The 27,478-nt window shown below is 42.4% G+C and overlaps 1 protein-coding gene across 3 annotated transcripts in view; it reads right to left on the bottom strand.

The window, feature by feature from the left end:
- Positions 1-26,303, bottom strand: part of ZCCHC2 (zinc finger CCHC-type containing 2) — a 45,514-nt gene extending 19,211 nt beyond the window's left edge. For 2 of the 3 annotated variants that reach the window (XM_071553513.1, XM_071553511.1), the window contains exons 1-5: positions 24,969-26,303; positions 10,319-10,430; positions 6,929-7,005; positions 4,612-4,683; positions 679-791 (exon numbers count right to left, since the gene is read on the bottom strand). In XM_071553513.1, the coding sequence (XP_071409614.1) occupies positions 679-791; positions 4,612-4,683; positions 6,929-7,005; positions 10,319-10,430; positions 24,969-25,928 (1,334 nt within the window). In that variant the 5' untranslated portion in view covers positions 25,929-26,303. The remainder of the gene's footprint in view (positions 1-678; positions 792-4,611; positions 4,684-6,928; positions 7,006-10,318; positions 10,431-24,968) is intronic. The other variant, XM_071553512.1, reaches the window with a different exon arrangement.
- Between the last annotated feature and the right edge of the window lie 1,175 nt (positions 26,304-27,478).

Here is a 27,478-nt window from a genome sequence, read left to right on the forward strand (position 1 = left end):
ACATAACAAGTGCAGCAGTGGCTGACTCTTCAAGTACCCCAACTCAAGAGACACTAGCAAACATGATGAATACATTGTTTCCAACTAGGTTGAACAATCCTAACAGAAAAGGACAAACATAACAAGATATCTGTAGCAAACAAACCGAACAGGTAGGCATACCCTAATTCACACTGCTGTTCTGAGTTACAGGATTTGACCAACACAGCCCACATCCCAGCAAGCTCTCTCATCACTAAATAGCAGGTTATGAGGTATAGGCCATCTTCTTACAAATGTGTGAGCTGCTTCTAATTTTATATACACTCTTGATTATTACTGTTTATTCCTTTTAAATTCTGTTCTGTCTCTCGCTCTATCCTGTCATAAAACACGTGCACTCCTGAGTTATTGTTTCTAGTATTTCTAAATACTCACTTGTATAATGGATGTAATACCCTTGCAGAAGTGCCAATCATTGCTACATAATGCTGCTGAATTACTTCAAAAGAAGTAATTCTACTGAGTTTAATAAAAGTTTCAATTTAAAGAAAAAAAAGTCAAGAGTATCTATTTCATCACTGCCTTCCATTTTCTTCACAAATTGTATTTAGGCAGCAGAACTTCCACAGAGTCATGTAGTTTGACTTTAAACACTTTTCAGATGATCTATTTCAGGCTAGTTGCTAAAACATTTACCTGATTATGGGCTCAAGATCAGCATACCTTCGTTCTTCCCTCTTCTGAAAACCCTGATTTAGTGCTCTTAAAATAGTCTTGTCAAATGCTTCAGAAGACAGTTCCTTTGGAAGCTGACAAAAAGGTTAATGTGAAAAATGAGTAGTTGATATTTTAAATACAGTATTTGTTCACTATAACTCTTACACCTCTTGGTATCAACAAGAAACTGTTGTTGCAGTTTGAGTAATGTAACTTACAAACCAAGGGTAAAACAAACCAACATCATTTGGTTTTCCAAGAGAAACATTTTGCTGTAAATCCTCTTGGCAAGTCCAGGCATAAAGCTGCTTAAAGCTTTCCATTTCAAGGAATGACATTCAAAATTTACCAATACTATGTTCTTATCCAGGATAGTTTATAGCTCTTTTTGATTTATTTCTTTAAATCTTTCACACACAGGAACTAGTCTGAAAATAACATGAAGAAAATAACCAGGGAGGGCTGAATGCTCTGTACTCACTATCATCTCTCACCTAGAATAAACTATTTTAAAGAAACAGGAGTAGAAAGGAGACTGTTTCAATGGTATAATACACTAGACTCCAGGGGGCAACACTAACATTAATCAATAGCAAGTCCTTCTCCAGTTGCTAATAACATAGAAACTTTTTATAAAAATTCATTGTAACTGTTTCCAATGCCAGTGCTACAAAGTGAGGTCTTCTGATGTTCTAGTTCAGAAGGCAAAATTCTTGCTACTAAAGGGCACATCTATTTTAAAAGAAAAATATTCCCTAGAACAAAGGTTTTTCACATTTACAGCTTCCAAAATAAGTACATCAAAGCTGCTCATCTACCTTTAAAAAACAAGGATTTTAATTTTGAGGCAGTTAAAAGTAAACTGCCTTAGCAAAGATGCTTTTTTACTAAGGCTCAAAGCTATTGCTAATGTGGTTAACATCTGTCACTGCTTATGACCAACAGCACTAAGTAATTTACACTAGAGCAACATCTTCTTCTTGTATATTTGGAATACACCTGGTTCAAGAGTGCCAGCTGGATATTACATTCTGTTAGTGGTAAAACAGCACAGGGCTAAGTAATCCTTGCACTGAATGAAGTGCTACTAACAGAGGGACACTGTGTCTGATGTAGACAATGGGGTTAGGTAACATAAATAAAAAGGACTTCTGGGGAATCCAGACAGACAGGTGCTGTTAGTATTAGACTAGTACAGTGCTATAACACCTGAAATGTCTTAGGTAAAAAATCAGTAAGAAGGGCTGAAAGTAGCTGTTCTTAACAGGCCCTTTGGCTTTAATGTGCGCCACTGAGGAACTCTGAAGAACTAGTCAGTATTAACTAAAAGGTACCAAAAAGTTCCTGTAGAAATGTGGGAACGAACAAACCTCCTGTCCTACTGTTTTGTATGTAAATTTGTCTCTGGAAACTTACAACTTTTTTTCTTTAAAAGTTTCATTAAGAGGAATGTAATTCTTTCTGTAGTTAAAGATTCAGTTACACAAACCTAAGATTGGGTACTTAACTTGAGCTAATGAGCTAGCCTTATTACAAGCTTAGTCCTTTCACACATATGGCTGATTTCCTAAATGCAATGAACTTTTCATGCTTATCATCTAAGAGGTGTTCTTCAAATACAAAGCATCCAAGTTATCCCACTTACTACCTTAGTTTTCCCACCAATGCTACTACTCTGAAACAATTTTTACAATTATTTTACTGCTATCACAATGTTCTAGTTCAGCAGGTGGGACCAGTTATCCCTGTGTGGGGGTGATCAAAGCTGTGTATTCTACTCCCTCTATTCACTTCCCAAGGACAATGGACCACTAGAAGCAGCTGCCCAGGGAGTCATCAGTACCCTCACACCCAGTCTGGGGGGGGGGGGGGGGGGGGGGGCGTGGCTGCTGGGCCATCAACAGCTCAGGGATACCCCATGACTCCAGAGTTAATCACTCATTGTGTGAGTCCCCGCCTTGGGGAAGGGACTGGGTGCTCCCTGAGGGTACATAAGTGGTGGGTAAGAAAACCTCGGAGACCATTTGTTGGATCCAGAGGAGCAGCAGGACCTCGACAGGAGACCACCGCTCTTGACTAGACTATGACCGCCACTCTCGACCAGACTACAGCCATCACCTGCACCAACAGGTTTTTTCACTTCCTTTTGCTTTTGACTTGGGGGAACCACACGGGTCTCAGCACAAGGGCTAACACACCCCTTTGGGTTTGTGCCCCAGGACAGTGGGTTATACTGCTGGGTTTTGTGAGTTGAAAGCAATTTCTCTTTGTGCCAGTGTATTTATTGTAATATCTTATGAATTAAATTGTAACTGACTTATAATCTCTCTTGTGGTGGGTCCATTTCTCCTGCCGGTTTACCTTTAAACCAGCACACACAAGCAACCTTGGAATTTTCCATCAAGTATTTTGACCCTGGGAAAGTCAGTGTACCTCTTAACAATGCAACACAGACTGGAAGCAAGAATAACAAAAAGCCAAACTGCAGGTATATATGAAGTGGACAGCATTCATACTTCATGTTTTTTAAAGCAAGGTGTAAGTTTAATCCTGCTTTATTTAACAATTCTCTCTCTCTTCTATACTTATGGCTCTTAAACCAACACAAACCAAATACATTTTTCAGCTGCGCAATTTCTCAACAGAATCTCAGCAAGCTCATAGCAGCTTGTGGTTGTCTTCCTCTTGTTCTGCCATCTCTTACGTATCTGGACTCTGCTGGAACAGTCAAGCCAGCACACACACCCTACATCTTTCAAAGAGGACAGCTCTGCAACATTTTGGATCCTGTCTTTTTTCCTGGCTCCTCCTCCCGGCAGCAAGTAGGTTCCAGGAGATCCATTTCAGACACTGGTGTTAGTCTCACACAGGTAGGAGAACATGAGGAATGATGTTGAATGCTCATCCCAGAGCTCCCTACGGTACTGTATGACAGTCCTGCTTTTAGGGTTCTCTTCAGAAGCAGATGTATGTATGTACCCTATGTTGCAAGTAGACATGCTATCCCTAAATCAAATCCTCACAAATCAAGTTCTGTGAACTTCTGGAACTACATATTCCAACTAGACTAAAGCAGTTGTGAATACTCACTGCTTCATTTCTACAAAGCTGGAAAACAATGTTGATCATTTAAACAGTGAACAAGTCAATGACCTTTTCCACAGTCACTAGCTTTCTGCTTGCATACAACACTCCAGTTAAGAACACCAGATGCCATAAAAACATGTCCAAAGCAGATCGTTTTCATTACTGCCCTGAAAAGGGAAGAGTTTACATATAGAATTTCCCAGAATAGGTGGGACCCAAAATATTAGACACTGGCAATGAAACATACAGTTCAAGGTCATCACGAAGATGGGGTCTACACACAGCCTATGAACACAAATGCATTCCCTGCTTGGGGCGAGGGGGAAAACAATAGAGAGAACTTTTAAGTTTTTTAAACAAGCACATACAGGCACATATAGTTGATACATTTTCCTTGAACTTAACTCCCTGTGATAGTAAACAGTCCTGTCTTTGTTCTACTGAAGAATACAACAGTTAAATTACAGACTATTACGCTTATGGCTCTGCCTCACTAATTAAAAACAACAAATTATACTCTTCAAGGTCATTCTCACAGGGACACAAATAAGCAAACAAGCAATGCTTTTACCTAAACTTGAACTCTGTGAGGAGTATTGAAAACTCATTTGACAGTTTTATGGTAGTTCAGAGTTGCTTCTTCTGTCAAGATGCTTCACACAACAATATACATGATTTAAATGGTTACTACAATTGTGAAGTACAAAAATCTGCTAGCATACTTATGTTTGTGTTATTACATTCCAGAAATCACAGCTCTCCTAGACTACTTCTGAAGTTATGAACTTCATGTGTAAACACTAATTTTATATTTTCAATACATACTTTTAGCAGGAATTCCTGAAGCTCCTGGTGTGTTTTTGTTACACATGTTACCGAAAGATCAGACCAGGTTACCTAGTAAGGACGGAAAAGAGAATGAGCTAAAGTTTCGTCTTCCAAATATCATACCAATTAGCTGATCTGAACAATTCCATAAATCTGACAATCTTAATATAAGAGATAACACTTGCAATTAAGTAAATACTAGGCAAAACAAGGGTAATGGTGTACTTTTTCAGAGACACACACTTACTGTGAGTGTACATTTTAGACTCAACTTCATGTTATTTGTGGCTAAAATGGAGCATGAACAAATCCAGGGAAATGCAATACAGACTACTGGCTCAGAAAGAAGACAGGCAGAAGGCTCTGTAATTGCAGGACTTGTATCAAACGGACATCATTAGCCACAAAAAACAGCTACCAGAGAAAAGGTCTGTAGGTCAGATAGGATAGAGCTCTTGCTACTACTACCAGGACTCAAAATAAAACAAAATAAGAAATCTCTGTTTATATTACCTATAAAATAATTTTATCTGACTCAGACTTGAATCTCACAAAATCATATAGAAGTTGTTGTAGGTTACAAGTTATAAAAAAAGGACTGTAAGTTACTAAAGAAGTTACTCAAGAATCAGACAACACTTCGGTATATGCTTGTATAAAATTTCAGTAGCTTATTGTTCTGACACAACATGCAAGTAGGAAAACAGCACCTTCACATGCATATTTTGAGAAAAATAAGTAAGCTTGGTTAGATGAGTACTGCCCGACTTTAAGCCCACTTCTGGGCTAAAGCTTCCAATTAGTTACATGGGAAGATTCTGTGTAACAGGAGTGGGCATGAAAATTATAAATATTCATTTACTCACAATAGTGAATATAATAATATTAAACACCAACTGCCTTCAACTTAGTCCCCAGAAATGTCAACTACCCTCAGTGCCCTCAGTTGGGAAGCTATGACTGCAATTGTTGTTATAACCTTAAAAGCAGTGTCTGGACAAGGACAAAATGATCTGCAATGAGGAGCACAGGACCCGCAGAGATGAGAAGAGGAAACTCTTTCCTAAAAGAACTGAGGTGAAGGAGTTTCAAGATTACTTAAATACTTCCCAAAATATCTCCACATTCCCCCTTTAACAAAGAAATTCAAAACCACTGTCAAATCTGTCTATATGCTCAATTTTCAAAATAGTAAATATTGATAATCCATATAGGTTTTCTGGACAAACTTCTCCTATTTACTACTGTATTATTCCTAGTAGTCACTTCATAGACTATTTGGAAAAAAGATCTATGACAAGGTTGAAATATTTGGGCAGCTTAAAGACTTTGAAGGCTACATTCCACATATTACTGTCTTCAACAAAAGAAGAGTGCATCCATTTACAGAATACTATAGCAAACTCTGGGATTAACACATCAACTGTCAGCTCAAAATGGCTTTATATTTTTTAAGTTTGCCTCTTCATCTCCCATAAACCATGTAAAACATCCAGTTAAAGTGTTTGATGTAAAGCAAGCTTTTTTAGGTGAAAAAGAGGAACATTTAACTTTATCTTCAAATCTGGTACACTATCAGATTCGCACCTACTGGCAAAATGACTTATAGGGTTATCAGCCCTTGCTAAGAAAATTACTACTTTGATTCAATTAGAACATCATCACCAACAGCCTTAGCAACTACTATTTAAAATCTTTAGTCTTTAACACCAGACCTTGATACTGAAAGTTTCTCTTACACAGCAGTAAAGAAGTAGCGTTTCAGTTTTAAACTTCACCCACTAATTGTTTCACACGCTGCCCTTAACTATTACACAATGAATGAAGACTATACCAGGTAGGCCTTCCAGTTTGTGGCCATTTTCCAACTTGTTTGCTTTTAGTTAAACAAAGTCCAAAACAAATAGAACCAACCTCCAATTTTATAAAAAAGCACAGGAGCCATCCTCATATGGTAAACATTCAGAAACAAGATCCATATGACTCCAAGCAATATACAGCTCCAGACGTAAGACCTGTGTTCCTATGTCACTTGAACAAACAATTGACTAGTTTTAGAATCTTACACTGAATTAGCAAAAGCCAAGTTTCCTGCTGTGATACCACATACCCAGCTATGGCTGGTGTTTTTACACCTTTCCACCTTGTATTCACAATTACATAAAACTCCTGATTTGCACACAGAATTTGAAAGAATTATAGGCTAATTCAAAGAATCTCAAAATTCCCTTCTGAGCAGATATTTGAAACTGTTTTACAGCACATAGATATCATGAAGACAGTTAATTTAATATTCTGGAGGTTATTTGCTTACTTTGAATGTGTACTCCAAATGTTTGTCAGCCCTTTTTCTTGATACATCTTTCAGGGTTATCTTCTCAATGTGTACAGCTGGAAGAAAAACACCTTATTGTGCACTCCAAATGACAGTTTGCAAACGTTCCCTACTTGCACAGGCACTCTAAGCATTCCTGTAGGCTATTTCCTGATTCATACAGCCCCAACTCTTCCCTAGGAGCTGTTTTATTGAAACAAACCTCTGGGGGCAGGTAAGAAACTTGTTCTCTGTATTTCTCTGACCTAACCACAACCTATTCAGTGTAGATCATGGCAATCTGTGCATTATCCAAAAGCTTATTTAGACCAAAAATCGCATAACAATATAACCACTATAAGTGAAAAGACAATAAAAGGAAGTTGAATTGCATCTTTACTCCAAGTGGTTTACATAAGTGCTGATAAAAAAAGCAAGAGACAGTGTCTTCCACACCCATATTTCTGAAACATCAAGTAATAATGATGGCAAACTAAGGCCAAATAATCACATTTCTGAAGGGCACTTAGGTGGAAGGGAAGAGTTGAGGAAGGCCTGAAGGAGACAGAAATGAATGTCAGTAAACAGAAAATGAAGAGAAGCAGCATAAAGATACTACAATCATACAGTGTCATTAAACTCAACTGAAATGGAAGAAAGGTACTCTAAGTACTTGCTACTTTAACATTCCTTTCCCACAGCATACTGTATTCAGGAACAGGCAAGTTCTGACTGTGCCTTGGCAGGCAGCAGCACCATATGGCTTTCAGGGCCTGGAGATTTTCTTGAGGGCACACAACATTGTTAGATAATATTCCATATGAAAACAATTACGCAGTTGAGATGAGCTTTTCACTTTTGTTACTATGCTGGCCTAAGAATTCAACAGAATTTTATTCCAGTACAAGCCTGAACACATCTTTACATGTAACCAAAACTTTTTTAAAAACAGCTTGGCCGGTCGCACACCATCAATGCTTCCTTTCAATGCTTTTGAAAACTTTTTCTTTTAGAGGAAGATGAGTCAAGTTAATTGCTAATGTTTTCGTTTCAACTGCATGTTTACTTGGAATATACTGAGAACTATTCATAACAACAATATTTTTTCTTAAAAAAATAAACACCCTGTAAGTGTATGTTACAAAGCATATTTTTGGATATTAGCTAATTACCATCTAAAATAAGGTAAACACTTTTTAGTGATTTTTTTTTTAAAAGTTACAATTAAAGTCTCATTCCCATCAGACATGCCATTTCTAAGAGAACTAAGTACTGGCAGTTTCCTTAAAGGAGCAGTAAACCAGCATATAACCCTAGCAATAGTGCTACAGCTTTCAATTCTGTTAGTAGAAAGATAAACAAATACTGAATGTGCTGGTGCACACTGACTGTAATCCCCTATTGGGGAGTTAGGGAGCCAGACAATCACTTCACTTTTACCAGTTAACGAAGACTAATTATTACAAAGTAAAGAAATCTGAGAGGAGCTAAGGACACCAGACAGTAACATACATTAATATTCTATGAAAAGATGAATGTTCCAGTGACCTTAGTTTTTACCTGTCCAGTATAGAATAAAGCATGGTTAGAATAAGTACCATCATGTAACAAGAGATTTGGTGCAGTACAATTTTTTAATGGTTAATGTTAAAATTGATACCAGAGTTCATATTCACAAGATAATTAAAAAGTTGATTCCCATGACTGGAACTGAGAACAATGGTTTAAATTGCATTCCACTATATGCATATATTTAGCATACAAAATTAGGAAACTAAGACCATTAACATTCACAGACAAGCTTTCTCCGTCTAATGAGACTGTGCTTATTTTAAACTATTGAATGTTCTCAGTGCTAAAAATTTGCCCTCAGGTATAAAAAAAAAATTAACACAACATAGTACTTTCAACACCCTTAACTTCTTTCTGTTGCTCTTGCATGCTTCATTGTAATACGTGATACAACATGTAATTACATTGTTGTTGCTGCACAGCTTCAGGTCCACAGTTTCAACAGACTGCTTTGAAATTCTGCTTCCACAATCACATTTTAAATATTCTGAATGGCTAGACCAAGAAAAAAACGTTTGAATATATAAGCAAATGAAGCGTGTTACATCTCTACATCTATTCTGGACACAACACATGCATTCAGGACAATTAAGTCAAGCATGAATATGTGACACTACTTCCATTGTAAGTCTAAGTCAAGATTTTTAAAATTCATATTCATCACAGCTGACAATAAAAATCAAGTTATACTATCAGTGGTATTTCTAACCTAGTAAGGAGATTTCTGTAGCGGGGACTCTGCATCACATAACTGTGTAGGAAATATCAAAAAATTATTATGATCATTCACTGAGGCTTCTCACTGATGATACAAATGCAGAGAATATTTAGGCTCTTTGCTAGATTAAATTATTCAACTTTTCTGTGCTTCTGTTACTTAAGAGTGTTACTAAGAGATTCTCCATTTTGTGTTTCTATTTCATGAGTATGAACACTTTAAACTCTGTAAAAGGATCTGAAACAGGTTTGTTGTCTGTAATCTGCCATTATCTTTCACTGTGTTTTTTTCTTCAAGGAATCAAAGACTCTCAGATTGCCTGCCTTCAAAGCGCAATTAAATCTCCACAGTAGAGACTAAAGGACATTTATGAGGACAAAATTACTAGCAATCATTTCCCCACACTGTCAACTCTTTACTATCTGCAGACTATCTGTGGACTAATTTTGAGTAGACAAGTGACTTGCTAATTGTGCTGGAGAATAAATGGTAAGAATAAATCTGTTTAATAAATAATGTTTATTCTTCAAAGAGAAGAAATTGTGCTGGCAATTCCATATTAGTTTTGTTTATGCTCAGAAGCCTTATTCTCATTCTCCCCAACAGAGCTCAAAGACTGACTTCTGCAAACGCTTCTCACTTCTCCAAACTGCCACTTCTATAAAACCTGCTAATATGTGTTTAGGGTTTTTTTATTCATCAAATACAACTGAATCAAGCAGCAAAATTTATCCATTTTTTCCGATTATCACATATTTAGTTTTGCTTAGAAAAATCTAGACCCTGTTAATACAATTGCATTAAATGTTCTTGTATTCTCCCAAATCCTATCCCTTTTTTTCAGCAAGAAGCCCTTTTGCAATCAATTTTTGTGCATGCATTCACTAGTATTTAGCAGCTAACACAAATGACAACTTTTTATAACAAAGGAAAGACCAAGTAGGCAGCAGAGAAGCTATCATACTTACCAATCATTGCAGCTTCTTGTTCAGATGAACAGCGAGACACATACAAGATTTCTACAACTCCAGGCAAAGTTTAGTGTTGCTTAAAAAACAAACTTTTAAAGTGTTCCTGAAAATGAACATCAGACAACATACCTTCCCGCTGAAGTCTATGGGAAGCCATCGATAGACCATCGTGAGGTGCTGTCGGTCGTTCTAGCAAACTGGTCTCATTACTTGACATGCAGTCACTATGAGAAAAGTCATTCTAAATTGAGAAGAAGAAAAAAGGAAGTGTCTTAATAGAATGGCTATTATTAAACCTTACTCTAAACAGTAAATATTAAGAAGTACCCTATAAATGCATATATCCTTTCCAGTAGATTTATAGTGAAAAGGTTAGAGCTTATTTCACTTAGGAACGCTTTCCGGACTAAGAAGCAGCACCTTTCTCAAAGACAGGGTTATTTTTGCTCCTGCATTTCAGAGGAGGCTTTCAGGTTCTCTCTCTGGTATAAGGAGAGAAACTCTCACAGATGTTACAAGCATCTGTGTTGGGGAAGGCTTAGGGAGAAGATAAGTCTTGAAGAGAACCAGAGGTGTGCCTTTCTCAGGCCTGGTGTTAAAGTACTGTAAGGAATTTTCCCTTCTCGTATGCTTGACTTCAGAATAAATTTTCCTGAAATCCTTCATTGCCTGGCATTTCAGGAGTACCTGTATCTTGCTTCATGCACTGCAAAAAACCAACAAACCAAGCTTTATTTGATGTTCTATAGGAGAAAAAAAAATAAGTTCCTGACGGTGTCAAAAAGATGGTCATTAGCCATTTCAGTTCTTTCCTTCTTTATTTATTTATCAAATGTCAGTTATAAACTCCAATGTTTCACTGACCTTATTTTAAAAACTGAATAGGGTGGCGGACAGAGTATCTCAAGCTGGAGAATTCAAGATTATTAGCTCAGAAATTCAGTGATAATCTACTATTATTATGAACTTTTTCAATTACTAAATTGTTAAGTCATCTACTCACTATATTCTAAATACATTCTCCTCAAATATATTCATGCCCTGTACCTTCAACTGGCCACCTCTTCTATGGAATCACCAATAACTAATCTGGACAGTCTGTCAGGATGTAGAGTCGTAACAGCTAAATCCATGCATCTCTTACTAACTAATCATTCAGAAAACAACCAGTTGCCATCCACAACTTCACTTCCACAGACAAACCAAAAGCTTATCTCCCCCCACATTTGCATGCAGACTTTGAAATTATATGCCAAGAATTACCACTGGTTTAATACAGTGCATAAGGAGGGACAGAATGGAGAATCATACAAGATAGATAACATGGACAGGTAAGTAAGAGTAGAAAGAACAATCTAGGATAACAACGATAAACAAGAAAAAAGTATTAGACAAGCATGGACTTCAAGTGGTTTCTCTAGCGCAATAAGTGTCTACATAATTTTTTCCAAATTAAGATAAAACATTAATGTATCAAATTACACATTCTTCAATGACCAGGTCTTGTTAAAACAAAAGAGAACAAATGAAAAAACCTCCACCCAAACGGACAAACCAAACTAAAATTCAGAAATGTTTTAAAACATCCAACTGCTTTTGTCAGTTGGCCAGTGTAATTCCATGTTTTGAGGAAACAACACATTGCCTTAAAAAGATAAACCCACAAAGAACTAGAAAGTACTGGAAGTTAGTAGCAAGCTTCTGAATTAATCTACTTTAAGTGAGGCATCTATTTATCTGTAACAAGTAGTGTAACACATGAGCTAATTAAACACCTAAATGCCAGCAATATGCAAACACCATACTGGCAGTAGCAGCAGCGCAGAAGGGAAGAAAAGATGGTTCTCTGTTTAGCACCACAAGTCAACCAAATACTGGAGTTTTTTATTAAGCACTGGAAGCTAAAACAGAGGTTTGGTTTCTTGGGAAAGCTTTGAAAGGATGTAGGTTAACTAAAGAACACTGAATGCACCATGAATATTTAGGAACCAGTCTTCATGAAAACTATAAGGCAAATAAGTATCAATGCTGTTAGCAGATACATAAAACAAATTAAAATTCAGGGGAGAAATTAATACTTTTTGTAGTAGATGTATATTTGAAAGTTTAAATCTGTTCCCCTCATTCAGAATTAAGAACACTGCTCCACTGGAAGACCATAAAAGATGTGTAGAGGAAAAATATAAATCTCCAGACAGTACCCTTTATTTTAAAATACAGGAAGCAAAAGATTCTTAAAAATAAGTGCCCAAATATATGTGATTTTTCTTTCCTTAAGGACTTGTGCAATGTGATGAGACAAACCATCAGACAAGACACTATTTATGCCATTTGTTAAAGGACCCCAAGACTGTCACAACAAAGATGAGAATGAGGAAGCACAGAGGCAGCAAAAGACATATGAATGCCCTGCAGTTTGCCAATTCTTCAACAAAATTTGTCAGATACGACAGATAGAAAGCTGGTTTAGTAAGATGAAGGTAGCTGGTACATCATCTGTAGCATGTGTGCAAACCGTGACAACTCCTAACAATATCCATGCAGATCCAGGAGTGTACAGGCATTAAGCCTGCCCTGGGCACACTGGTAACCTAACTTTGATCAGTGACATCAATGGCAGTGCACAGTTAGCAAGTACCTTTAGACTGCACTGCAGATGGTCTGAGGAACTGAAAGATGTTCCAGCCGTTTCACCCAAACCAGTGTATGGTTTGTGCTCTACACTGAGTGTTGGTAATTTCAAGATTCAAAGCCATCAGATTTAAAATATAAAGCATACATTGTTTCTTCAAGATAAAAGCCACACCAGTCCCCAGTCACTCAGTAAACAATCTCAATAAACATTTAATAAATTATGAGCACAATATCAGATATGGACTAAGTAATGATAATAGCTGTATGTCAGTGACATTGCAATTAACAGCTTTAGCAAACTTCCAAGTTTGTTTTACAAAAACAAACAAACAAAAAACCCCCAAACAACAACCCACCCACACACCCCCCCCCAAGCATGCTCTGGAGAGAACCACTTTAAGAACTCCTCAAAAATTCCATTGATACTGTTTTGGCAGACATAACAGTGGAGACAACCAAACCAAAGTGCTTCCTCTTTTAAAGTGCTAACTCCTGGTTACACATTATTCACAGAGCTGTTGGCATGTAAGCATTAAAGCTATCCTGTTAAAATTCTAATTAATTTAAGACTATCCATAAAAAGCACAACTAGTAACTGGCTATGTCCCAACAAACAAGTTTAGCACATATTTTGGTGTGACAGTTAATGTTTTTCTGTATGAAATCAAACAACTGAACAACATTTCTGGTGAAGATCAATGTCAATTCTCTGGCAAAGTTAAGGCCTTAAATTTAAACCAAAGCCACAAGCTTTGACAAAAGCAGCTTTAATATCTTTCATCCACACTGCATAAAGAGTTTGACAGACATTTGGATTAACTCTGACACAGACTCTCAAACTGTTCTATTCATTTTACTTTTCTAGGATTTCCTTTTCCATCTCTGCAATCATCAGCATAAGGATTGAAAGCACTGCTTCATTCATCCCACCTAATCACCCCTCAAAAAATTCACAAATAGATCTAAAACCAATCAAATTTACAGTCAAACCTTCTTTTGCATTCAAAGTCAGACTACTTGTTTTGATTAACAAAAAAATAAGTTACAGTCTGTTGTAAAAAAATTATTGCTAGTTAAGAAGTCAATGAAATTGTGAGCAGTTTTTAGGAGACGCATAGATATAAGATTTATATCAAAGAAGTATTCTGTTCAGCTCATGCCAGAATAGCATTGACCACTGCTGCTACACCTCCGATAGTAGGAAACAGCTTTTTACACAGCACATCTGTCATTTTCATAACAGCATTCACATACTTTGGCAGTGAATTATTACTTTTCTATCCATGGCAGCATTCTGTAACAGGCAAACTACAACCCCATTTGAGGGCTCCCTCTGAACTGCAAAGTACTTCACAGTTCAAACCTGTATTTAAACAAGTCCTGATATTGATGATTATAAAATCATTTAAACTATAAAAAATATTATAATTTATTCACTTGAAGAATTCTTTGCCTAGAGTGTTAAACCAGTAATACACACTGTGTGTATTCTGTGACCACTGGCTTTCAATACCTAGTGCAGTGCAGCAGGTAGACAGCAGGGAAATCCAAGGCCACCACTGCTTTACCTCACAGTTCACAGCCTACAAGGACTGTTCCTGTGCCAGCTCCAGATCCTGTCTTAAACTGCACTCTAACTCTTCACTTTTGGTGGTACCTACTGTGACAATCCTATGTCAAATACTCACAAGTAACTAAAATACAAGCAGCACTGTCAGAGCAGACAACTCTAGCATTCAAGTGACTGGAAAGTCTAGGCAGTCTGAAGGGCAAATGAACATTAAGAATGACATCCTGTGTTTCTACCTGGTGCCAGTCACACCACAAACACAAGTACTTTAAAATCCCTTACGCTGATGAGGAGGGTCATGCTGGATGGCACAACTATGCCTAGTCATTTCCTGTCAATGAACAAAAGGTACTCTGTAGTCATACAACACATGCAAGTGTAAGCTTAACTCGTGCTTAAGCCTTTGTTACTGTAAGGCTTTCACATGCAAGGATTTACTTTGGTTCACAGTGCTGCTGCTAATGATTAAAATACGGTGAATGAAGAAATGTGGGTGGCCTCAAACCAGTTGCCAGATAATAAATTTGATAATCACACAGATCCTTCTGCCGGGCTGGAGAATTTACTATTTTTCCTTGAAAGTGAAATAAGGTAAGAGAACACTGTAAAAATTGCCTGCTTGTATAATCTAGACCAGAATTTTGTATCAAACAGATCTTTCCTCATACAGTTGAAAGCAAGTACCATATTCAAAACCCAATCTTATCACTTGTTTCCCAGGACTCTATCACAGAATCACAGAATGTTTTGGCTTGGAAGGGAACTTAAAGATCATCTGGTTTCAACCTCCTTCCATGGACAGGGACACCTTCCACAAGACCAGGTTGCTGAAAGCCCCACCCAACCTGGGCTTGAACGCTTTCAGGGAGGAAGCATGCACAACTCCCCTGGGCAACTTGTTCCACTGACTCGCCACTTTCACAATAAAGAATTTCTTCCTAATATCTAGGATGCAGTTGGATTTCTGGGCTGGAAGCGCAAATTGCCGGGTCACATTGAGCTTCTCCTCAAACAACACCCTCAAGGCCGCCTCAGCACTGCTCTCAATCCATGCTCCCCCAGCCTGTATTTGTGCTTGGCATTGTCCTGACCCAGGTGAAGGACCTTGCGCTTGGCCTTGTTAAACTTCCTAAGGTTTGCACAGGCCCACCTCTCAAGCCTATCAAGGTCCCTGTGGATGCCATCCCTTCCTTCCAGTGTGTGAACTGCACCACACAAACTTGGCATCATTAGCAAACTTGCCAAGGGTGCACTCAAATCCCACTGTCTGTGTCCCTGACAAAGATACTAAACAGCGCCTAGCCCTGGTACCAGCTTCTGAGGACACCACTCATCACTAGTCTCTGCTTTGACCGGTGAGCCATTGAAAACAACTCTTGTGAGTGTAGCCATCCATCCTTATCCACCAAGTGGTGTGGTCCATTTGTCAAATGCAGGTCTCCGGAGTTCGGAGACAAGGCTGTCATGTGGGACAGTGTCAAATGCTTCACTCAAGTCCAGGCAGATGATGCCAGTCGCTCTTCCCTTATCCACCAGCGTTGCAACCACACTGTAGAAGGCCACCAAATCTGTCAGGCATGCTGACATGCTATGCTGACTGTCACCAAACACCTCCTTATTTTCCATGTGCCTTAGCATGGTTTCTAGGACAATCTGTTTCATGATCTTGCCAGGTACAGAGGTGAGATGGACCAGCCTGTAGTTCCCCAGGGCTTCTTTACTTCCCTTTTTAAAAAAGGGGTTATGTTTCCCCTTTTCCAATCAGTGGAAACTTTACCAGACTGCCATGACTCCTGAAATATGGTGAATAGTGGCTTAGACACTTCAACTGCCAGTTCCCATGGAGGCATCTTATCAGGTCCCATTGACTAGAGCATCTTCATGTTCCTCAAGCCCATCCTCCTTCAGCTGGTGGTTCATCACTCTCCCAGTCTCTACCTTTGCCTTCTGTGACTTCAGTGATGTGGGCTGGAGCACGTAATGGTGAAGATCAAGGCAGAAGAAGTTATGAGTACCTCAGCCTTCTCCATATCCCAGGTTACCAAAGATCCCATTTACTTCTGGAAAGGATTCACAATTTTCCAAGTCACCTTTTTATCACCAATGTACCCACAGAAGCTCTTCCATTTGCCACTGACATCCCTGGACAGATTTAGTTCTATCAGAGCTTTAGCTTTCCTAACCTGGACCCTGGCTGCTCAGTTTATCTGTATTTCTCTCAGGGTACCTGTGCCTGCTTCCACTCTTTGCAGGCTTCCTTTTCATGTTTGAGTTTGTCCAGGAGCGCCTCATTCATCCACGCAGGCCTCCAAGTGTTTTTGCCTGACTTCCTCTTCATTAAGATGCATTACTCCTGAGCTTGGAGGAGGTGATTTTTGAACATTAACCAGTTTTCTGGGGCCCCTCTTCCCTGCAGGGCTTTATTTCACAGTGCTCTACCAACGAGACTTCTGAAGAGGCTGCTGTTTGCTCTCCTCAAGTTGAGGAATATTTGTGTCCTGAGGTCCAGAGGTGCTTGTCTGCAACAAGCTTCTAAAGTGGACATCCTGCTGAGAAAGATGTTGCTCTAATGTCATATGAGCTGAGCAGATCTCATCCAGCCCACATATGACAGATGTCCAAACTCTGCCTTCTACCAAGGTAGATGGCTGATAAAAAAATGTCATGCTGGCATTGGTTTGGCAATATGTAATAAAATCTGTTATTGGATAGCCTACTAATCATCATGAGCAAGTGATTCATGCACAGTCTTCTGATATTTGCACTGCACTTTCATAAAAGAACTATTAATTTATCAGCTCTGATGAGCACTAACAAGTGAAACCCGCTTGCAGCAGCTGGACAGCTTGATTAGTTCTATATGGCCAAATATAGAAGATCATTTTTCTGCAAGACTACAGTAAATGTGCTATGTGGAACAGCACTTGCAGACTGTGCAGATGAAAGCTGGCACAGCTCATTCATTCATGTGCAAGGGGGAACTGAGAAGTAAAACCAGACAAAAGAAGGCATCTTGGAAAAAATCAAGGTCTAACTCATGATTACGAGTTATCAACTACAGAAGCTGTACCTTCAAGAATTTTGAGTGATGTCAGAATAATCATTAACAGATGTGGTACAAAAGACCAAAACCATGATTTGCTTAAAACAAACCTTCCCAGCTACTACCCTTATTGCTTCCTCACTATGATACACAAATCACAACTACAAAGCTAAGGTGGTAAAAAGGCTGAACACATCACCTCTCCAGAAGCAACAATCGGGTGAGCTGCATGTGTCTCTGTGTGCTGCTGGACCATCTCTTGATGACAACCACAACAGAGATGAATTTTTACTCAACACTGTGAGCTACTAATGTCTGCAGCCCACCACCTAATTCTTGCTGTGGCTTGCATACAGGCATAGAACTAAAATTCATACCATCTTAAATGGAAACCAAACACATGCATTTAATATTCACAGATGTAAACACACAGGGCAGCAATGCTTCAAAACCAGTTTCATGCTGACCACTGTTGACACAACAGATTGTCTCCCATATAAAAAGATCCAATACGGTGTCAGACAAGCTGCTAGGCAAACACAAGATCACAACTGCACACAATTGCCCAACTAACACTGCTGCTAAGCCATGCCTCAGTTTGCAAGCTTTGGCAATGGCACCTTCCAACTGATTTGAGATGAAGAGAGCTCTGCAAAGACCATGAGCAGAATCAGACTCGGGATCTAAGACCAGAAAAATCTACCAAATTCTCTCTCTTGTGGCCACAATCAACAAACAACTCAGATGTTTCAATGTTTCTCAGATAATTTATCTTTTAAGATGCAGAATCAACCTCCAGAACAATAATGCTTCTTCCACATAGAACCACAGCTGGAGAAATGGGCTGACAGGAACTCCAGAAGTTCAGCTTGGGGAAGTGCAAAATCCTGCACCTGGGGAGGAACATCTACAGGCACCACACAAGCTGGGACCTAACCAACTAGAAAGCAGCTCTGCAGAGAAAGACCTATTCACAAAAAAATGTGTATACACATACATACATCTGAAAGGAGAGTGCAAAGAGGATGGAGCCAGGCTCTTTTCAGTGGTGAACACTGACAGGAGCAGAGGCAATGAGCAAAAACTGAAACACAGGAGATTGCCTCTGAAAATCTGGAAATCTTTTCACTGTGAGGGTGACTGAGCACAGGTTGCCCAGAGAGGTTGTGGAGTCTACACCCTTAAAGATACTCAAAAGCCATCTAGACATAGTCCTATGGAACCAGCCGAACGTGGCCCTGCGTAAGCACGGGCACATGACACACAAGACAACCTTCAGACATCTCAGACAACCTCAGTCCTTTTGTGGTTCAGTGACCAGACAAAATCCCATAACATGTGCAATAAAAGCCTGACTGGCTGAACACATGGTTCAAACAGATTACATGCAACAGCTCTATTAACACATATCTATTCAGCTGGACTGCACAGAGAGTATGCACAGATGCCGAAGAGTAATTCAAGGCACATTTGTTTAGTGGAACTAATTTAACAGCTCACCTGTAAGAGGCAGCAACAAAACACTAAGATGGAGACAGAAACATTCTGACAAAGTATCAGCTGATTCAGAGAAGAAAAGTACACCATGTGACAGCTTCAGCAATCACAAACTGATTAACTTGTAGCACTACAAAATCATGACAATTTTGAGACAAGGAGCATACCAATCTCTTATACAGCACTAACAACTTCAGCTCTCAAGGCCTGTGGCAATAACATTTGAAGTACTATTCATGCCAGCTACACCAATGACTTACAGGGCTGGGGAAAGAGCATAGCCCATGTTTGACAGAAACACAGTGTGTTCTTGCTCTAAGTCTCACCTGCATCTGAACTACTAATGGGACCTAAACCACAGTTTCAGTCCAACCTAGCCAGCCAATGATAAACTAGAGAACTTGAAGCTATAGCCAGCAATGCACCAGTTGGGGTGTGATTGTATTGCCAGATGGCTGCTCATCCAAAAACACTGTGTAACTTAACTGTGTAATTTACTATTGTCTGTTGAATGGATAAAAGCAAAATTACTTGAATGTACCAGTTCAGACTAATACAAAAAACTATTCTCATAACATTCTAGAGTGACAGAAAGATTGAAAAAACATTTGCCCCTTAAGAGTGATTCACTGAAGTACAATCAGTCCTGAGAAGAGGCTATGCCTTCATTACCATGTTTACTACCATCAGAGGGTAGTATGTTGTTTTGTCCAATCCTTGAACTCCAGCATAGTTTAAAAGTATTGTCATGTATGGCAGCTCTGAATATCAGAAAATCTGTCCTGTTATCTCACTCTTAAGACACTTTCCAAGACACTAAATATTCCTTAAATGCTACAAGTACTTTTACTTTCTTCTGCCAAAAAGGACAGCATTAAGAGGTTGAGGAAGGGCAAGAAACTCACACAGGAATGCAGCTTCCAGCCAGATCTCTGAGAATGCCTTCTGCAAGCTTGATGTCTGGAAGTATAAACTCTCAGACTTGGAGAATACTACAGAAACTCACCAAGTCTTGAAGGAAAAATAGACATTTTCTATTAATGAAGAATCAGCTGTAGTGTTTTCTAGTGCAGTTATGGCTAGACACTGATGCTGGCAAGTAAATGAGGTGACAGATTTAAGCTGACAGAATCCTACAGACTTCAGAGGCTTCACAGACACAACCAGCTTACTGCTGCTGTATGCATCCTTTTCCACAACTCTTCATGAAAAGCTGAAAGTCCTTGGTACTCCAAGCCCAGTGAGATCCTGCTACCTACAAATAAGTCAGCACTGGGCAACACTGAAAACCAAACCATGGCATAACTACAGCAATTTGAGTACAATCATTAGGAAATCACAGGAATATTTTCAACACCCTCAGTACTCATTTACGATGTTGGAGAAGAAACTGGCAGGGAGAACAGCAAGAGGCCGACAAGCCCTGGGGTAAAGTGACTGGGAAAGGCTACAAACTTGCCCTAACACCTAATATTTAGAATAAAACAGGTAAAACAACTCAAAGCAGTGAAAGTTTTGATTCTGCAATTTCCTGGAGCATTAGCACACATAGTAGACAGAAGTCTTTCATTTTAGGCATTGTCTTTTATCTAGTTATGACTTTCTTTCCAGAAAACTTCTGGTAACATTTCTGGAAATCCTTAAATCCTCTTTAGAGCCAGAGAAATTCCTCTTCAGAGACAAGGTTTATTGAGGGAGCTGGAATACTTTTTATCTCAGTATGCAAAATCTGTATAATATTTGTATTTTCCTGGAGTGTAACACCACTTAGAAGATCTTTGCCAAGAGTAAAATGACATTTTTTATCTTTGTCTCTTATTTAAACAAGACTCTGAAAACACACTTTTCCTTATACTCAGCTCTAGGACACTTAAAACAGTGTGCTGCAGCTTTAAATTGAGATTGCCAGTATTGTTCTTCCCAGACAGAGCTCTTAGATTCTTAAATTCTACTAACTTGTGGTACATGCTGAAAGTGACTGAAAATCAATTATAAAAGCACTCTTCTAATTTGCAGTCAAAATATCCTCTAAGTAGATGCATACAAAGAAAAAAACCTCTGTAAATAGGAACTTTCCCTTAGTTTGTAAGTAGAGACTTCTTTTCTGTAAAGAATCCTCCAGCCAGCTAATTATAATGCTATTCAGCAAACCATTACCTCCAGGAGATTGCTTATTTCAACAGAACCTTGGTTCTATTACTGTCAATTACGCCTGACTAAATGTTCCAGTGCCTAATACAAGCCACATTTATTATGCTAGCAGATATTCAGAGTTCCTTCAGTATTTCAGCATTTTGATCTCAGATTTTGGATGAGATGGAGCAAGATACGCAACAAAGTTAAACAGCTTTGATAATGATACACTTATTAAACAAGAATAATCAACACACGCATTAAGCTATTTGCTCTGTTACTTAAACCAATAAACAGTGGTATCACCAAAATCTTTGCACATTAATGCTTGTTTTATGACCACAGATGTGAATGCTACTGATTGATTCTTATACTTCAACTTTAGATTCAAAGTTCATATTCTGCACAGCTTAATGTACCAATTACTTTTTTTTCCAAAAAGTGTTACTATAAACTACATCCTAAATTAAAAACCTGAAAATAGTATCAGGTGTTTCTATTTAATGTGTAAAAACTCCAAAAGCTTATTTCAGAACACTTTTATAAGGAAATAAAATTTATGCATTTGTTAAAATGTACCACTGAGAATTATCAGGTTCTTAAAGGATCATTAAAAAAAGACACCAGAAAGAGCAACAATCCTATTAACACTTTGCCATAAAGCAACTTTAATGTGAGCTCAATCTTACCAGAGAGCACACTCCCTATCCAGAAAATATAATCCAAATAATGGGGAAAAGGCAAACTGCTTTATGTTCTAGTAAATCACCGATAAATTCTTTGTTCCTGAACCTCTCAAGCCTTTGCTGTTCACTACAGCCAGATGTTACAGCTCCTTGAAACCACAAACCAGGCCATTTTGTTAGATATGCCATGTGCAATAACACAGTCCTTGCTCTAAGGAATTCAGAATCCAGAACTGATAAAGCACCTGGTTCAACTCCAGCTCTGAACTCCATCACCTCTGCAGGCTCACTTCATATCCCTGTTGTTAGCCATAAGAACATGTTATTACTCTACCACGACCCATGTGAACAGCTCCGCGACCGTCTTCAGACTGGCCAGCAGCCGGGAAATGAGAAGGCCCGGGAACGCTCAGAGAGGCAGGACCAGCGCTGAGCTCGCTGCCTCTCGGCACGAGACAGCCCTCGCGACTTATCTCCTCGATAAACCGTGCACAACACAGCCCCTCTCGGGACAGGCCCTCCCGCAAAGACACGGACTCTCCCCAACGCCCTCGGGATAAGGTGCCGCCGGCGCGGACGGCCGAGCCCCACACCATTTATGCAACGACGGCACCGCCCCCTTCCCGGCGAGCCGGGCCGGGCACCGCCCCGCGGGCACGTGACCGGGAGCGCAGCCGCCGCCATGTTGGACGGGGGCGGTAAGCGGCGCCGACCATCGGTCACCGCATCCCAGCCCAGGGAACCGGCTGGCGGAGCGACCCCTCCCGCCCTCACCGGCACGGCGGGGCAGCGGGACTGTGCCCTCACGGGGCGGGAGGATCCTCGATCCACTCGTCCTACCCACAAACAGAGTGGGGTCACCCTTTTCCCCCGGCCGTGCTCCGGCCCGTAAGAGTGTTCGCTGCGTTAGGGCACCCGTATCCGGCCCCTCGTTCTTCCCACTGCCGTCCTTCTGCCCTCGCCGTGCCCGGCCGTCCCCGTGGAGAGAGTCAAAGCCCTCCTCCAACCGCGACCACCCCGCGGGCTCCCGGGAAGCAGAGCTCCTTGGGCTGCCCGGTAACAGAACAGGTTATTCCCAGACAGGGAGCCTGGCCCTTCTGACCCGAGCCCAGCTGAATAAAAATTCAGGTCTTTATGAACCGTTCGGGTTTACATACGCAGAGCCCTGAAGACACTCAAATTTCAGAGATTAAAGTAGGATAAAAGACCTGTGGACAGTCGACAGAATTTTAAATCAAGACCAATTTAACAGTACAGCAGCACTTTGCCAGGGAAGTCTTTAACCCTGCTACCAACTCCACTTCCTCCAGCATCTTACCTGCAAAGGGTCCCACTGTCCGTGAACTGAAAATACTCAGCAAAAATCCACTGATGCCTCTGTTCCCTGTCAGTCATTATTTCCCAGAGAGGCTCTAATGTATTCACAATTACTCATTAAGGAAGGGGATGGGGGCGGGGGCCGGGGAGGAAGCCTACAGAAGGCACGGCACTTCACTCCTGTGTGGACTACAGAGTATGGGATGTGCATGTTCAGCCAAGCTGACTCTCATGTGTTCCCTGAGTAAACAAACCAACCACAACCTGGAAGCCTACCTTCACACTGAAGCCAGACGGCTGCACAAAACTGACTTCAGTTCCAGGAGTTTCTCAGAGCCTGATCTCCTAAACTGCATTTGATGGGACACAATGAGCAGCTACAACTGCTGAGCCAGGTTCAGGCAGGAAATATGCTTCCAGTTACACTTGCACTTCAAACCCAGAAAGAACAGTGTCCAGTCTTACCATTTCTTGAAGTTTGATCTTTGCCCCGGAAAGATGGACTTTGAGAATTAATTGCGGGATAGAGCTGGACTCAATGCAGGCCAGCAAGCCAAAAGAAAGACTTTTTGGACTGATGCTATGAATTCATTCTGATTTCAGTACCGTAACATCTACTCAATTAATTTATGACCTGCCAAATGTGCTTTGGCCTTTAAACGATCCAAGCTTTTACTTAGTGTGTCTGAAGGCTTAGAAATTCATCCTAGTCCTCTCCGAGTACTCCTCAAGGGCATATCCCATCTTTAGCAAACAGAAGAAGGAGCCACTCCTTTGGTATGGCAGGCAATGCAAAAGTTTTCTACAAGTCGTGGATTGCACTGTAAACAAACTTAGAAACAAAATCCCAAAACCCTTGCTGCTTTGTACGTTTTTCTGTCAAGTACTTGATGAAAACCTGATGTGTTCGGTGGAATAGTGCTATAAACACACATCTTTCAGCCCTTCCTTCCCCTTTGAATGAGGCCCTCTATAGATGGAGCAGAGCTCCAAGAAGATGGCTTGGCTGCATAAATATGGGGCAGATTTTAAAGCCAGTGTTCATCAAAGAGGGCAGTAATGGATGGCATGGAGGGAAAACCTTCACTTAAACAGAGCTACGGGCACAGGAGAGAAACCCTGTGTCACAACTCCTCATTCTTGTTGACAGCCACCTCCTAGCAACAAGTGACACATCTGCTTTCAGGATGTGCTTTGCTGTTTCGAGACAGACACCCAAAAATCCGTTTTCGTCTGAACAGAAGCTCCAGTTATGATATTTTAATTGGCTGCTTTAGTGGAATCATTACTACCCCAACCCAAACAGCGACAGCCACCTCACTGAGCGTGGCTTTACAGAAAATCAGCCTTAGAGCTGGTGACCCAACTACTGCCCTGATGCTTGCAAAGTTTGAGACGGTGTTTCATTTTGAGAAGGGGCAGGAGAGCCAGTTCCATATAAAAATTAATTCAACGTGATCTATTAGTTTTAAGCCCCTAGAGAACACTCTCTGGTCTCTATCTAGCATTATTATTATAATTTCTATTTTTACAAGTTTAGTCAACTTGTGGCTATTACTCCTGCATCGCACAGAGGCCTACAGCATATGGGGCAGGCAGTTCAGTACTGTGCATGCTGCACTCCAGCACGCCAGGGTTCCAGGAAAAAAGCAGTGCTCCAGAAAGCATGGCAGGCTAGAAAAATCTGCCTTCCCTCTCTAACATGAAATTCGTAATCGACACTCCGCAGCACGTTGTGGGGGCGGCCAGGGCAAACACTGCTAGAGTGGGGGAGGACAGGAGGGGCCACGTCCCAGTGTGTGGCCGCCTCCAGCTCCTAGGAAAACGGGAGGGAGCAGTGAACAGAGGAAACCGCCCGCTGAGATGGCGCAGCAGGAAGAGAGGAGGACGCGGCGTTACCTGGGCTGGGTGGAGGCCGAACCCCTCCTCCTCCTCGTCCCTGCACAGGGCAGTTCGCAGCCGCTCCAGGTGTTCCCGCAGCGTGACCCGCTGGTGGAAGGAGAACGCCGGGTGCAGTGAGGCCATGGTGAAGAGCAGGAGCAGCTCCTCCTGCGCGCCGCAGCCCAGGTCCTGGGCGGCGGGGAGCCCAGCTTGCCCGTTCTTCGCGGCTCCGTCCATCACCACTACGACGTCCGTCTCCTCCTCCTCCTCCTCCTCCTCCTCCTCCTCTTCCTCCTCCTCCTCCTCTTCCTCCTCCTCCTCCTCCTCGTCCGGGCCCCGCCGCGCCGCCGGGCAGCTCTGCAGGATGGAGTCCACCTGGGGCAGAAGGCGGTGCAGGCGGCCGGCGGCCTCGCGGTTCTCGGAGCCCAGAAGGGCTAGATAGACGATGAGCTTGGAGCGCACGGCGGGGTCGCGAAAGTCGCCAAGCTGCCCGGGGTCGCTGAGCCCGTTGGCCTTGGCCTCCGAATCGCGGAGGCAGTGGTAGTCCTTGCGGGCCAGGTCCTCCAGACAGGAACCCAGGAACCGCAGCTCCAGCGGGTTGCACAGGTCCAGCAGCCCCACCATGAACTCCAGGCGCTGCGCCGAGCCCAGCACAAGCCCGAACCACTCGTACACCGTCTCCCTGTCGGTACGGGCAGCCGCCGGGCCGGGACCGCCGCCGCCCGGAGTGCCGAGCGCGATGGGGTGGGGCGGCGGCCCGGGCCCCGGCCCCAGGCCATGCAGCTGGCTCGGTCTTTCCAGCCCGCACCCCCTTCCCGCCGCCGCCGCGGCACGCCCGCGGGCCCGGGGCACCTGCTGCTGCAGCGGGAGATGAGAGTCCAGGGCACCTCCGGGTTCCTTCAACCCCGCCGCCGTCCCATCTTTCGCCACCGCTGCCTTGTGGTTCGTCTGCTTCAGGGGCAGCTTCATCTTCAGCATCCTCGGCGCCGGTGCGGGGGGGACGCGGTGCCCGCCGGGATCCGGCGGCAGCAGGAGCTGGGGGGGGGGGGCGCGGTGCACGCGACGCTCAAGCGGAGCCACGCATGCCGCTCACGCGGCCCGGCCGGCGGGGGAGCAGCCGCGCGCGCGCGTGGGGGGGCAGAACGGTCCCGGCGGGCGGGGCGGGGCTCGCTCGCGGCGGCAGTTCACCGTATCCACCTTTGCCGGGCGCGCTCCCGCGGTGGTTCCCCTTCTCTTCTCCCCGCCTTTCCCCGGCACCCGCGCAGAGCCGGTGGGGAACGGCGGTTACGCGCCCGCGGCCCGGCACGGCGGGCCCGAGATACCGGCGGGGGAGGGATGGCGGGGGGCCGGGCAGAGAGCGCGCGCCTCTCCGCCTATCGGCGCCGCCTGCGTCAGCGCGCGCTCGCCGCCACAGCCGCCGGGGGGCTCCAGTGGTGGGAGGTGTCGCGGGGCGAGGCGGGGCGTTACGCGCGGCGTTACGGGGAGCTGCGCGCGCAGCGCGCCCCGGGCGCGCGAGGCCCCGTCCCGCCCCGAGCCCGCCCTTACCGCCCGCGGCGCGGGGCGGACGCTCCGTGTGGGAACGGGTGGGCGGCCGGTGTGTGCGCTCGGACTGCCGTTGCTCGCGGCGATGGGAACGGCTCGGCAGTTCGCCTGGAACCAGTCCAGAAGCGAGCCTCCCTGTTTCCTCGATAAGAGATTTCCCTGCGATAAGACCGTGCGCTGGCTGATGGCTCTGGTGTGCAGAGCCACGTGGATTTGCCCAGAGCCGGCAGGAGCAAACCCAGTGCTGTGCCGTGCCGGTGATGGAACAAAGCTGATTGCAGGAACATGGCAGCTACGTGCCTTTCTAGTTTCTAACGTAACTGAAACTGTTGTAAGAGGTCTCCTTTTTAAAATTACCATTGTTACAGCATCATGGCTTTCTACCCAGCTCTTTTTACACTAGGGAAATACGGGTAATATTGTAGGAAAAAAAAAGGACAGCAAAATGGCTTACGGATGCGCTGTTAGAAAACAGCAGGCTTTCTCTGCTCTTGTTCCCTCCATTCTGTTCCCAGCTGTTGTGATCCACGACCACGAAGAGCCTGCTACTGGAAGATTAGGCAGTGCTCTGACTACTTAGAAAGTTGAGATGCTCCTTGCTTTGATTCCTGCACAGTTCCATTAAAGGCAGTGTATTTGAAAGCAGAATCCAGTCTGTGGCTTGCAGAACAACAGAGAAGAATAAAACGAGTTTTAAGTACAGTTGTGCAGAGCAGCATCCCTGAACTGCTTACAACGTATAAACTACCAGAGCTGACTCCCCCTTACTTGTCTGTCCAGAAGCCAACAGTGCTACAATGAAAGAGTTTATCAAACAACTAAGAAAATGTCGTGCAGATTTAGGACAGTCTTGTATGCATCACTCAGATTTGCCACAGAGCAGTCTTAGATGGTGGCCACAGACCATACCATATCGTACATTTTCATATATGTGCAGCATACATATGTATTTTATTCTGAAAGGACTAACTTGTAGGTAGCGGATG

This window comes from Pithys albifrons, chromosome 4 (assembly GCF_047495875.1).
Source record: "Pithys albifrons albifrons isolate INPA30051 chromosome 4, PitAlb_v1, whole genome shotgun sequence".
Classification (NCBI taxonomy): Eukaryota; Metazoa; Chordata; class Aves; order Passeriformes; family Thamnophilidae; genus Pithys; species Pithys albifrons.